The 14,439-nt window shown below is 38.6% G+C and overlaps 1 protein-coding gene across 1 annotated transcript in view; it reads right to left on the reverse strand.

Moving 5' to 3' along the window:
* Positions 1-14,439, reverse strand: part of HDAC9 (histone deacetylase 9) — an 846,941-nt gene that overhangs the window by 29,277 nt on the left and 803,225 nt on the right. Inside the window, exon 25 of the mRNA XM_014544651.1 lies at positions 13,776-13,860. Coding sequence (XP_014400137.1) covers positions 13,776-13,860 — 85 coding nt within the window. The remainder of the gene's footprint in view (positions 1-13,775; positions 13,861-14,439) is intronic.

A 14,439-nucleotide genomic window follows, 5' to 3' on the forward strand; every position in this document is an offset into this window, starting at 1 on the left:
AATAATAATAATAATAAAACCTTGAGAGTATTTGCTTAGAAAGTTTTCAATATTCAGTATTTTTGGAAGTGTCAATGAAGTACTGATAGGGTGGTCATAATAATCTGGCCGGTCATAATAATCTGGCCACTCAGTGTGTGTATGTGTATATATATATATATACTATCTAACATTGTACAGAACAACCTTGTTCACCTCCAGACTAGTATGCCTTATTTAGTAAAAGATCACCCAGGCATCAATTTAGAGAATAAACTAGAGAAAGCTAGAGTGGATGTGGGTAGACTACTTTGTAGGATATAGAAATGGTCCAAGAGAAGTAGATGGAAGCCTGATTGGGGACAGTGGTCATGGGAACAGAAATATGTGGATGGATGAATGAAATGTGTAAAGAGTAAAAAAGCAAACAAAGAAAACCCCCAGAATGGGGTAATGGAGTCTATGTAGATAGCAATGGAAAGAACAACATGAAGGGTAATTACTATGTTCCTGTCTAACAAAACTGGAAAGATGGGATGCCCTCTACTTGAATCAAGAAACCTGGAAGAGGTTTGGGGCAAAAATAATGACAATGGCTTTGGACATGTTGACTAGATGTGCCTTGGCGATACGAAGGCAAAGATGCTGAGCTAGAAGTTCAATAAACATCTGGAATTCAGGTTTTTGGAGTTATAATGTTAAGATAACTATAAAGCTATGTTCTGGGTCAAAAACAACAATAAATAAAATGATAAGAATCAGTTACTGAGTGCCTATGATAGTGAGTTTTACATGTAATTTCATATAATTTCAAAACTCTCTTGTGAGATAGATTCTTTCATTTTCCTTATGTTTCAGATGAGAAAACTGGAGAGGGTTGAACTAAATTATTCATATTGCATACTTAGAAAAAGAATATATAGTGTGAAAAGGATTTAGTGGAGATTCTGTATTTAATGTTGCAGCTATAGGAGAGGTTAGGAGGGGTTCTAACAGTCCATTTGTCAGATTGGCTAAACCATGGACTGAAAGGTGTCCCACAGTGAGTGATTTAGATATGGCAGACCTGCCTTAGTTTAATAAAGAAGAGAGTAAAATTTTTTAAAACATATTTTATTGATTTTTTTACAGAGAGGAAGGGAGATGGATAGAGAGGTAGAAACATCAATGAGAGAGAAACATCGATCAGCTGCCTCTTGCACACCTCCTACTGGGGATGTGCCCGCAACCAAGGTACATGCCATTGACTGGAATCGAACCTGGGACCTTTCAGTCCTCAGGCCAACACTCTATCCCCTGAGCCAAACCGGTTAGGGCGAGAGTAAAATTTTGATTAAAATTAATGAGCAAAAGTTTGAGGTGAAACGGGACATTTGCATAATCTCAAGATATCTTCCCAATATATTTATTAATTCCAAAGGGAAACATTGTAATATAATACTGAGATCTCTTTAATCAATTGGTCAATGTTAACCTCCCAATAATAAGATACGCTGACATTATGTACCATAGATCTGATGCACTAAGGGGACTGCCTCACTGCTGTGGCAATCTTATAAAAGATATACTCATGAAGGAATACCAGAAAAACTCAAGCTGAGAAACAAGCTTCAAAATAACTGAGCAGCTTTTTCCAGAAGAGTCAAAGTCAGAAAAGGCACAGAAAGACTGAGGAACTATCACAGATGGGAAAAGACTGGGATATGACAACTAAACGCAATGTGTCGGTTATAGACTGAATTATGGAACAGAATAAGGGAATCAGTGAAACACTGGTGGAATCCAAAGGAAGTCTGCAGTGTAGTTAACAGGATTGTATTGCTGTTAATTTCCATAATTGTGCTATAGGTATACAAGATGCCAGCATTAGGGGAAGGCGGGTGAAGGTTACACAAAACCCTGTATTCTCTTCGCAACTTTTCTCTAAATCTAAAATAATTTCAAAATAAAAATTTAATAAAATAACTTTTTAGCCCTGGCAGGTATTCTCAATGGTTAGAGTGTCAGCTCCCACACTGAAGGGTTGTGGGTTCCATTCCCGGTCAAGGGCATGTACCTGGGTTGTAGGTTCGATCCCCAGCCCTGGTTAAGGCACATGCTGGAGTCAACCAATAGATGTCCCTCCCTCTCATCAATGTTTTCTCTCTTCCCCCTCCTTTCCACTCTCTCTAAAATAAATAAGTAAACTAATAAATAAGTAAAAATAACTTTTTAATCTGGCAGCAGAAAAGATGCTGGTAACCATAGTGAGATCACAACCAGACAATAGTGGTTCTGATAGGGATTTGGAGAGAATGGAGATAATTAGATAGAAATCTTTTTCAAGAATTTGATCCTAAACTATTGAAGAGCAATAGGATGATAAACTGGAGGAGGGAAGTTGCTGGGTTTTGTTTTAAGATGGGAGAGATTTGGGGGTCTTTTAATGTTGATGAGAATGAACAGCTCAAAGAAAACAGTTTGGTAGCTATACTTTAAGTAAGGTGTGCTGCTGAGATTAAGGGGGGAGGTGAGCCTGATGGAGGTTTGAGGAGAGTGAAGTTTGAAAGAGTAGTTTGAGAGAGGCAAAGTGAATTGACCCTAGGAACACAGAAGGATTGCAATGGGCCCATCTGAGTTTGGTGATCATAAATTTATAGGAGGCCAAACTACCATGATTCATGACAATCTTGAACAGACCTGTTTATGTAGGTTCAGTGTTGGAGAAAGCTCTTTGTAGAATATATTCAGGGTTGAGATTTTATTGGGAAAGTAGAAGGGAAAAGTTTTGAAGGCACACTGAAAGGTGGAATGATAAACCAATTTAACTGTTAGTTGTTAAGTAGGACATAGTTAAAAGTAAAAAAAGGGATAATGAATTAGAAGAAATGATCAATAGGGTGTGTGTAGGAGGCAGCTGATCAATGATTCTCTCTCATCACTGATATTTCTATCTCTCTCCTTTTCCCTTCCTCTCTCTGAAATGAATAAAAATATATTTTCAATAAATGATCAAATAAATGAAATATCATAAAAAAACCTTAGGTGTTAGGGTAATTATTCGATGGCATATGGGTCTGATGTATCCCTCACTGGCAGAGATATGCCTGCCAGTACTGTCTTAGGATTCCATTTTTCAGGTTTGCTAAGACAGTAACAGAGGGTCATCTGCTCTCCAGGTTCCCAAGATTTCCTTTTTCATTCTTTATCCCTACAAGTGCATATCTTAAAAAAACAAAACAAAACAAAAAACCTCTTTATTATTATTTTCTTGGAGTTTCATGGAAGAGTGAAAGTAAATGAGTGTTTTTAATCTCTTATCATTATATAAAAATAGTGCCCTTCCTCCACTTTAAGCCCACAAATAAAGCTTATTATTTTATTATTTCTCCTTTCTGTTGACTTTTCCTAGTGGTGTGTGTGTGTGTGTGTGTGTGTGTGTGTGTGTGTGTGTGTGTGTGTATTTGACCTGATTCATTTACTTAAATACGTATGTATTTATTTGAGCTCATACTATGTTGAGCTTGATTTCTGTGTATACTGAGAGTCTAAATTAGGGATACTTCCTCTAGAAAGGAATTGCATTTGCTTCTTCCAGAATCTAGGAGTAGACTGCTTTATTCATCTTTAGAACCCATAAACTCACATCCCCAACTTTCTGGTGCACTTACAACTTTGATATCATCATTTGTCCCAGGCATACTCTGTTTTTTTTTAAAAAAATTTTTATTGACTTCAGAGAGGAAGACAGAGGGAGAGAGAGAGATAGAAACATCAATGATGAAAGAGAATCATTGATCTGCTTCCCGACCAGGAATTGAACCATGACCTTCTGGTTCATAGGTTGACACTCAACCATGCCGATTGGGCAGTATACTCTGCTTTTTTATGTTAGCTACTGCTTACCTCCCCCTAATACAGCTTATGTTTTCTTTTTCTTTTCTCCCATTTTCTTATATTCCAGAAAGCCCAATAATGTATTAAAATAGTCTGTTTTAATGTATGCAGAAATCAATTATGTTTTAGAAATGGTCTATTCTAGTGTCTATTCTGGGATACTTGGGCATACGAAGTTTAGTGGAACTATGTTCTTAAAAGTGAAGTGAGGTAGGAAGAGAAAAGTCACACTCTTTAGTAGAAAGAAAGCGAGCTCAGACAGCACAGCCTGAGCAGGGTTCAGATCTTGGTTTTACTGCTTACTAGTTGAAAGACCTTCAACAAAAGACCCAAATCTGTTATCTGCCAATGTATTCATGAACAGATGAGGAAACTAATTATGCATAAGTTGCATGAGGATTACAAATTATAGACACAGCCTAGCAAATGATCTTCCCCCAAACTTGACCCTCTAACATGCCCTATCTCAGTGAATGGTATCACATGTGTGTGTGTGTGTGTGTGTGTGTGAAGCTCATATGGGTGCTCGTATGTAATCACAAAGCATTCTTGAAGAGTTTTCAGTCCTAGAAACACGCTTAGTTTTATTTAGTCTCTGGTTTGATTAGTTTTGCCTTAGTAGAAACATGAGTGAAAGAAAGTTCATAATTACAGATGCAGTTGGAATAAAAAAAAAAAGAATCCAGACAAGTTAAGCCTCTAAGCAGATTGCAGATTTCCCTTTTTTATTCGGGTACATTCTAGTATTAGGGCTCCACCAAACAATAATCAGAGTTTCAACATTTCAAGAGTATGGTTAATTAGAAGTTCAAAACCAACTTTTGAAAAGCCATGTGTACAAGTTTGACCTGGCTCTGATACAAGAAGGGTTGGCGGGGTTAATAGTGGGAAAATGTCTAACACTGCTTTTCTTCAATGAAGGTCTGCCTGGCCCAGGGCTGCAACGTCAAGGCCTCTGTCTAAAGCCAAAGAATCCATGACAAATAGCAGCTCACACCTGACAACAGTCAGGGTTTTAAACTCAACAGGGCAGGGATTTGAAATTCTGCCAATCCTTGCATTTTTTTGTGATTAGATGTATTTTGCAAGTTTATAAGGAGCTCCAAAGTGGATCCATAACTCCATGGCTCCTTGTAATTTGGCACTGCCCTTCTAAAATGGACTGTGGCTAACCCTCAATTAACCAGAACTTTCCAAACTCCAAATATTCATTAAAATTGATGTTTTAAAATAAACACACCACTTTTGGAAGAAATGGGGGAAAGTGTACACAGTAATTGCAAAAGGAACACATTTATTTGTAAAATATTATAACATAACTAGAGGCCCGGTGCATGAAATTCATGTACATGGGGGGAGGGGTTCCTCAGCCCGGCCTGCGCCCTCTTGCAGTCCAGGAGCCCTCAGGGAATGTCCGACTGACAGCTTAAGCCACTTGTTAACTGCTTAACTTAGGGGGGAGTTAATGAGTGTAGATGTGCCTTAGTTTACTTGGCTGCAAATGAGAAAAAAACAATATCCCATAGAGTTGCTGAGAAGATTAAGTTCATTTTATATTAACAAATGTGCTTACATTGAAAGCATTCAATAATTGCGATTTTATTATTTGCTAACAGCTTACAGGGTTTGCATCATCTAAATCATTTCATCCAATGTCCCTCCATAACTTCACTGCAGTGAACAACTGATGTTTAGGATGATGTCCCCTCCCCACCCCCAAACTTTTAAGCCTTTAAATCAAAAGAGTTTCTTTTTCTTAAGTCTAACAATTCCCCCTTCACTTTTCTTCCTCCACTGTTCCTTCTCCCAGCAGGTGACACCACCATCTACTCAGTTGTCCAAGCGCTAGAAATCATCAATGATTTCCATGCCAATTAATTATCATACCCTGCCATTTCTACTCTGAATTAAACTGCTCACATCTGACAATAAGCCCTGCTGAATCCCCTGTCCTTACTGCAGGCATAGAAATTGTTAGGAATTCAAGTTTCATCATGTTCTTCACTGTTTGACATGGAACCTCAAATCCTTATGAGCTAAAAGCCCTTTTCCTATATTGTGGGTGTATCTGTTCTTCCATGGATCTCAACAGAAAGGAGAGGGGAGTGGAAAAGGGACTACAAAAAGATAGAAAACAAAAATGAAATAGGAAGGGACAAAAAGGGAGAGGAAACACTGAGTGTGGATTAGCATTTGGGTGTGGAGACAAGAAGCTAGTAAAGTTTATGAGATGATTTATGCAGCACATGTTGCAATCTGGGGGAACAGCCCTTTGAACTGTGTGCATAGCCCCATGAGGTCAAAATATTGGACAATTTCCCCACAACAAGAGATGTATACAAATTCCTTTCAGCTTAGAAACAATCTGGATGCTCTCCTGGATTGTCTGATGTAAATGCTCCTTCTCCCTGGGAAGGGGGTAGGTAGACAGCATTATAGAAATGGGAGGAGATGGCTAAGAATGGCATTTCACATAAAAAGACAGTTGTCATCTTTAGAGCAAGTCTTATCTTACTTTCATAGCTCCCCCCACCCCTTAATTGCCATCTAGATATCTTCATCACTAAGAGAATTGGATAGCACCTACTCTGATTAGCCACTCTAAAATATCATCAGTACTGTTTGTATTTTATTTTACTGGCTAGTTATCTCTCACTGAAAATAGAGTAGAAATGAAATCAACAATATTTACATTTATTTGATCTTTTCTAGCATCAGTTGTTACTTCTAAGGATAGTTTCAGAACAGCAGATATTATAATATTACAATAATGAGAGGCGGAGGACAAGGAAGAAAATGAGAAAAGGAAGGAAGTGGGGGAGAAGTAAGAGGAGAAAGAAAAAGAATTTCAACAAGAAGAAGGAGGAAGAAGTCATTCCTCAATAACACATATATAAAACATAAATTCCGCACAGTTCTGAAAAGGAGTAGGTATCATAATTCCTTCTGATGTCCCAGAGAAAATATGATCTTATTTTTATTTCTTTAGAATGCATGAAAGGGTATGCTCTGCACATTGTAGGTGCCTGAATCATGTGAATAACTGACTACCTTATAGTCAATTACATAGTCACATGGTATATTCTCCTGCAATGAGACAATCATATGTCTTTTCCTACTGGTTTCGGAAGTTGGATAAGTTCAGAGGACATAAATTCACCTCTCATTGCCCTAAATAATACTGTATGTATGTGTTTAAAGAAATGAGAGGCAATTAGCATAATGATAAATTTCACATACAGGTGACATCAAGTTTGTTCCTCAATTTATGCAGAAGAAGTCTGACATGAACATACAATGACATTGTAAATACTGTCCTTTCCCATTCTGGCCTGGGTCACTATTTTGTTATGGTTAGCATAAACAGGAATTCTAAGAAGACCCAACCCAAGTGGGAAAAAGATAAAAGTGGAATGAAGGGGGGACATTCCTGCTGTTCTTTCATAATTCTGTTTCTTATTTGCCATTTTTTTTTTGCCACAGTAGCACCAACTTAGAAAAGCAGTATAGTAATATGCCACATCATTCCTCGTGTAAGTCCTCAGAAAAGGTAAGTGGCTTGCTCATTGTCATAGGTTTGATGAGTGGAGGAGAGGATTATACTAGAATTCATATAATTTTAAAATCCTCTACACTTGTGCTTTTCAACTTATCAGCTGCAAACCACTGGAGGGTTGCAGTAAAACCTTAAAAGAATCCTCATATCCTGACATACATATATTTTCTTGATCCACAAATCAAAGGATACTGTGATTATCACTATTCCCACACAGAAGTCTACAAAAATTGGTTGACACTTAAAAGGAGTACTCTTCTTACTAAAAATTTAAATAGATAAGGGGAAACCATGGCTCTGTACTTGTGGCTTTCATATTCTGGGGTTTCACAGATCAATATCAATATCATTCCTTATATGTTTATAGGACTTAAAATTATAGTATTGCAAACTAAGTTAGTTTAGTTTTATAGAAAACTTACTTCATGGTTCTTCCCCTCCCAAATTCGTGAACATGTTATCATGGGCCAACACTGGTGTGAAAAAGGGCATTTGGGAACCCTGCTTCTCACCATGTCATGTCGAAAAAGGAAGAGTTGAATGGATTCTGTATATTGTTAGGGTGGGTTTCGGGAATGGAAACATATACCTCAGGGTCCTTTATCCTACTCTAGGTTGACTCCTCCATGGCATCACTGCTAGTGGTGACAGCCAGCCAACCAACTACTAGATTCAGCTTCGAGAATTGCTACCTCCATGCTTAGCCATGGAAACAGTAGCTCACAAATAATTCATGTTTTTCCTAACTTAGAAACTTTGTGAAGAAAAGAGAAGAAATGGGCTTTCAGGAATTTTGCCTGCTCTTTTAAATCTCCCATTCTGCATGGGCTAGCCCAGGAGTATAATTATCTTAGGTTAGTTAAAATATTAGTATGGGCTTTAGGGGAAAAATGTGGCAGATATTGACAGACTAACTGATTCATTAATTCATTTTGCAGAGCACCTACTACGTGCCAGGCACCGTACAAAGGATATGACAATTAAAAACAGAGTCTTGAAACTAGTACAAAATAATAGTGAGTTTGAACTGTTTTTTTTTTTTAAATTTAAAGATGAAAAACAATAAACAAAGAATCTCTGCCATGGAAACACACAGGAACTGTACCTAATGTAGAATAGAGATGAAGGGGGATTCAGGGAGGGCTTCCCAAAAGGGATAAAAATCTGAGTTAAATCTTGAAATATGAATAAGGCGGAAGACTTTGTCATCTCAACTATGGTTGGTGTTTGCATACACCTATCACCTGAGATGGAACCAGACACTGACCTGTTGGATGGGGTCTTTGCCTGTCAGGAGAAACGTTTGCCTTGTTTGTGCTTTGTAAGACCTTTTCTTCTCAGCAAACTGAGTAACATAAACAAGGACAGGACAACAGTGATAATCCTGCTGCAAAATACTCACATACATGTGGCCAGGCAGAGGGCCAATGCTAATCACAGCCTCCAGCACCTGCATACCCTCAGCTGGGGGGCTCAGTTCTCAAAGAGAAATCCCCATACAGCCTGTCAGCACCTTGCTGTCTGCCTTGGGACAAGGCTATCTAGGAACTTGCCTGAATGTTTCCCACATGCTACAAGGCTGGCTTCTTAACATCTACATAGTTTCCTGATACTGTAGTCCCAAACTGCAGCACAAAAGAATCCTTCAGAACCTAGGCTAGGAGGTGGGCTGAAATTCAAACACCTCCTAAAGTTAAAAGGAGGCACCTGTGTGACGCTCGAGACATATGTGAAGAGGAGGGTCTCCTTGTTCAACAAAGGCTACCTTGAAGGCTGACTCTATAAACCGGCAACCTGGACAGTCCAGTCCCCAAAGGCCACATACTCAGAAGGGCCCCATGCGTGGTTCAGTGCTCTGCTGTTACCTTCATGAAATTATTATATTTTTTTTAACAAAGAAGCATTACCACATTTTTGTTTTGCATTGGGAACCACAAATTATATAGCTAGTCCTGACTACCTTTCCCACCAAAGGGGAAAGTGGGAGCCCGATCAAGCTCCCAGAGTCCTATTGGAATATTTGAAATGAAAGAGTGGGTTATAAAATAGAGAAAAATAAAAGTGCAACTTTAGATTTTGTAAAGAAATCCAGCATTGTTTACTCACCCAGGAGCCCACAGTTTTAATTTCCCAAGCCATTATGACATTTCCAACTCTGAAATACCCATTGTATTTTATTTCTCTGTGGACTTGACACAGCCCTGTTCTTTTTCTTTACTCTGGAAGAGCAGCCCAAAGAAACACAATTCCATAGATCCACATAAAAATGTGTCCCACCATGGTCAAAGCCACAGCACCAAAGCACTTTCTCTGTACTGATCTTCACCCCGTGTCCTCAATGGCAAGAGAGGGCTATTACATTGTTCTTGTCTTTCACTTTAAACCTCAACCTACCATTCAGTTCCTTCTCCTTGTGGTGATGTTACTATCAGTCTTTTATGGAAATATATTTTTTGTGTGTCACCAGCACCTTGATTTTCATCAGAACTGGTTACATGATTTATGGGGCCCCAGTGCAAAATGAAAATGTGTTTCCTTATTCAAAGCTCAGTAAGACATTCAAGGCAGCAACAATGATAGCATTAGCCCATGCATAGAACCCTTGTCTGTGTGGGGCTTATGTGATTGCACAGGTTGACCATCGGTGAAGCCAGCCCTGATTCTCACTGGCCAGAATTGGGTCATATACCCAATCTTAACCAATTACTGTTTAAGTTTTTGTTTAATCTGACTGGTCCCTGTTAATCAATGACTAGTTTAGCCTTACACTAAGGACAGCTCCCCTGGAGCTGGGCTTAAGTTCATCTTCTTCTGAGTTGCATGGTACCTGGAGGCTTCTTTTGGGTAAAAGTAAGGAAGATAAGGTTGCTGAGTAGCCAACAACTGTACCCATTTATACCATATATCCATGACTCAGAAGGAAGAATTCTTCAAAAGCTCCCTTTAAAACAAGTTTTATTTCCTGAGAGCCTTGAAGACTTAGTTATTCAAATCCTTCCTACTAAAACCAGCCTACACTCAATTTCCAGGCTCCCATGCACTTTAACCTCCTCCCTGCAGCCAATCCATACTGCAGGTACATGCAGGGGTGAGGAGATATGATTCCTGCCCTCCCAATGATCACCATCGAATTAAGGAACCACAACTAACAGAGTGCAAAATATCCAAAAACTCAGATGATAGGAAAATTTATAATAAAAATAACATTAATTGAAACCCACCATGTTAGGGCTGAGAGTTTATGGAAGTATTAAATTAACAAGCGCTGGGTTGAATCCTCAATAGGAGTTTTGGAGGAAATGGATTTTTAAATGGGAGAAATGGTCAGTGTTGGGTGGTATGACCTTTTGGAGCAGGAGACAAGAGTCAGAATCTACAGTGGCAGAATTCTCATACAGCAACTTTTCATAGTCAATTGAATTCTTTTCAAGAGTTGAACAGGTTTGTTTGGCTGGTGCAGGCTGCATATGACACTTGAACATGTCAGTGGTGAAAGGGAAAAATTCACTCCATTACTAGGAAATTATATCCAATACAAAAGGCAACAGTACAGTTTCTAAAGATATAGATGATGATTCATTATGGTTTTTCACACCCATCGAAAATAGAGTCCTTGGCTTCTGTTACTCCTTTCACAACATTCACTCCTTCTTCATCTGAACAAAATTCTGCTCAGTCTTTAAGATCAAGCTCAGGCTCGATCACTGCCAAGAAGTCTTCCTTGAACCTTCCTTGAACCCCCCTCACTCTGTAGTGCCTCTCTTCCCAGCTGAAAGGGGCTTAGGAACGGGACTGCTCCGCCTCCTTGATCTTAGTGCACCTCATGATCCTGCAGTAGAATGATCTATGGCTGTGTCCCTCACTCACTGGGCTGTGAACCCCCTGGTGCCAGAAACTTTGTCTTTTTCCTTTTCATAACCCCTCTGGCCTTGATAACTGATCAATTTATCATGTATCAGCATATAATAAGTACTCAAGAATGCTTATTGAAAATGGTATGATTAGACTATACAGAGGAACAATAATTTTTAATAATCTGTGTGTATAATAGCAAAAGAATGCTCAGAATAAATGAGAATAATATGCATTAAAACTAGATGTTGCCCAGCTAGTGTGACTCAGTAGTTGAGCATTGACCTATGAACCAGGAGGTCACGGTTTGATTCCCAGTCTGGGCACATGCTCAGGTTGGGGGCTCAATTCCCAGTAGGGGGCCTGCAAGAGGCAGCTAATAAATTATTCTCTCTCATTGATGTTCTATCTCTCTCTCCTTCTCCCTTCCTCTTTGAAATCAATAAAACTATATTTAAAAACAAAACAAAAGCTAGGTGTTTTTGTACTATTTGATTTATGACCTAAAGGAGACATTAGATTGGGGGTGGATGAGTGTGAGAAGACTATCACTTCAAGATTCCTTTCCTTGATATCTGGACTAACATATAATAGAGCCTCTAAATCTACCCTCAGTGGAAATGAGGCAAGTCAGTATAATTTGTATTCAAGCTTATGAAACCTTTCCCAGCCTTTCCTTCTTCATCTGTGCCAGTTCCTTTATCCCAGCCTTCACTCAGAGGCTTTGGTTCCTAGCATTTGAATGATTATTAGTCTGCACTCTGAAAATCTTTGAAATTCAGAGTTTATTCCAGTTATGATATAAAGTCAGTAAATATTTACTGAGTACTTCTGGTCCTCAATCCGGGCATGAATGAATTAAGTAAGGTGGGAAATTATGTTCAGTGTCTGTATGGCATGATTTGTAAATAGTCACAGAATCAGATGTATGGATACTATAGAATCCCAATCACACTCACATCTCCAAATTACTACTGAGCAAGCAAAGGCAAGGGCTCGGAGAGATGGCTGGATTGTGGCTTTCCCAGTGGTGGTTAATAAATGCTTCTAGAGGACAGTAGCCAAGCTGAGGGTTTTCCTGATCCTCCTTCACATTTAATTTTGCCCTTGGTTTTCCTCTTCATACTAACTTATGTTGATTTGTGCTTGATTTCAATGGGTGTGTATGTGCACATGTTCACACTCATGCATGTTATCATCTAAAAAGCGTAACTCTTAAAAAGTAACAGCATAGTGGCTGTACCAGTCTGCATTCCCACCAGCAGTGCACCAGTGTTCCTTTTTCTCCGCATCCTCTCCAGCACTTGTCGTTTTTTGATTTGTTGATGATAGCCATTCTGACAGGTGTGAAACATTGGCAAATATGTTTTCCCAAAAGTTAAAAATGGAACTCCCATTTGACCCATTGATCCCACTGCTAGGAATATATCCCAAGAAACCAGAAACTCCAATCAGAAAGGATATATGCATCCCTATGTTCATAGCAGCACAATTTACCATAGCTAAGATTTGGAAACAACCTAAGTGCCCATCAATGGATGAATGGATTAGAAAACTGTGGTACATCTACACAATGGAATACTATGCTGCTGTAAAAAAGAAGGAATTCTTATCATTTGCAACAGCATGGATGGAACTGGAGAGCATTATGCTAAGTGAAATAAGCCAGTCAGTGAAAGAAAAATACCACATGATCTTAATTATGGATAATTAAGACCATTATAAACTAATGAACAAAAATAGATACAGAGGCAGAGCAGCATTAAACAGACTGTCAAACTACAGCAGGAAGGCTGGGGTGGGTTGGGGGATGGTAAGAGATCAACCAAAGGACTTGTATGCATGCATATAAGCATAACCAATGGACATAAGACACTGGGGGGTAGGGGAGTCTGGGGGAAGGTCAAGGGGAAAAAAAAAGGAGACAAATGTACTACTCTTTGTAATATTTTAAGCAATAAAAATAAATAAAAAAACAATCAAAGCAAGAAAAGAAAAAAAAGAGTAACAGCAGTAAAGGGAACTGGTAGTAATAAAATCTCTTATATTCCCTGCTTTGTTTAGTTGGATTTTCTAATAGTGAGGCTTTCTCATTAATTTCTCCCCTCTTGCCAAACCTAAAACCAGTAAATGGTTGCTGAATTTCAACATTATTAGGAAAGACCTTACCTTAGTTGAGACTGGGCCATATGACCACTTTTTATACTATTTTGAATGTTCTGGTGGATGCTTAGTGCTAATAGTAGAAAAATCCAAGTACTTTGAAATATGAGAAAAAGAAGGATTCTAAATCTAGAGTCTCTGAGTTACATATCACTGTAAGATAAGATTGCCATATAAAGACCAAGGCAGTAACACACTTAGGTATGCATGCATAACATGTGCAAATTATAATAACTCTATGTTTCTCCGATGTGAGAAACTCAAATGTGCTGTTCATATGCTCAAGTTCGCAATATATGTTTAATGGGTTATATCCGATTACAAATTAAAAAAAATTTCTAAGACATACTTTGAATTTCAATGATCTTCTGTAAAGAAGTAACAGCATTCATGTTCGGTGTTTGGTGGAGAGTGTCTTCGGCAAGCGGCTCCAGCTGCAAGAACAGTAGGTGATAGTATGAGCAGCATATTCGGACTACAGTAGGTCTGACAGAAGCAAACGATTGAAACAACTTAAAAAAATTGCTCCAAGAACTGGTTAACATTTTGCTGATTTCACTCCTAAGAGTGTAGCCAGTTTTATTTTCTGTTTTGCAGCCATGTAATTGAATTCCAAATGGCTTTTCTATTGGTCACCAGACTAATCTATGAAGTCCCTGAAGCAGGTGCATGTCTATGTATTATTCATTAAAATTTCGAGTTATTTGTGTAATTTTTGTAGGTTCCTCACAAGCCAAATTCCAACATGTCTATCTAGGCAGCTGGGCCTGGCAAAGGAAACTATAGGAAGTTGCAGTAGGCAAAAAGTGGGTAGTCTACTATCCACAGTTTTGCAGTGTTTTTATATCCAATCACCTTATACTTTTTTTGAACACTTCACAGTAGAAAACCATGAGACACAGCTGCTCTTATTCAATTGCCAGTGAACAAGTGGTAGAGTAAATGTTCAAATAAAACCAAAGGTCAAATAACTGTACACTTAAGTGCCGACCGTATTCACAACTGTGCAGATG

The sequence above is a fragment of the Myotis brandtii genome, unplaced genomic scaffold (genome assembly GCF_000412655.1).
Source record: "Myotis brandtii unplaced genomic scaffold, ASM41265v1 scaffold374, whole genome shotgun sequence".
NCBI classification, from domain to species: Eukaryota; Metazoa; Chordata; class Mammalia; order Chiroptera; family Vespertilionidae; genus Myotis; species Myotis brandtii.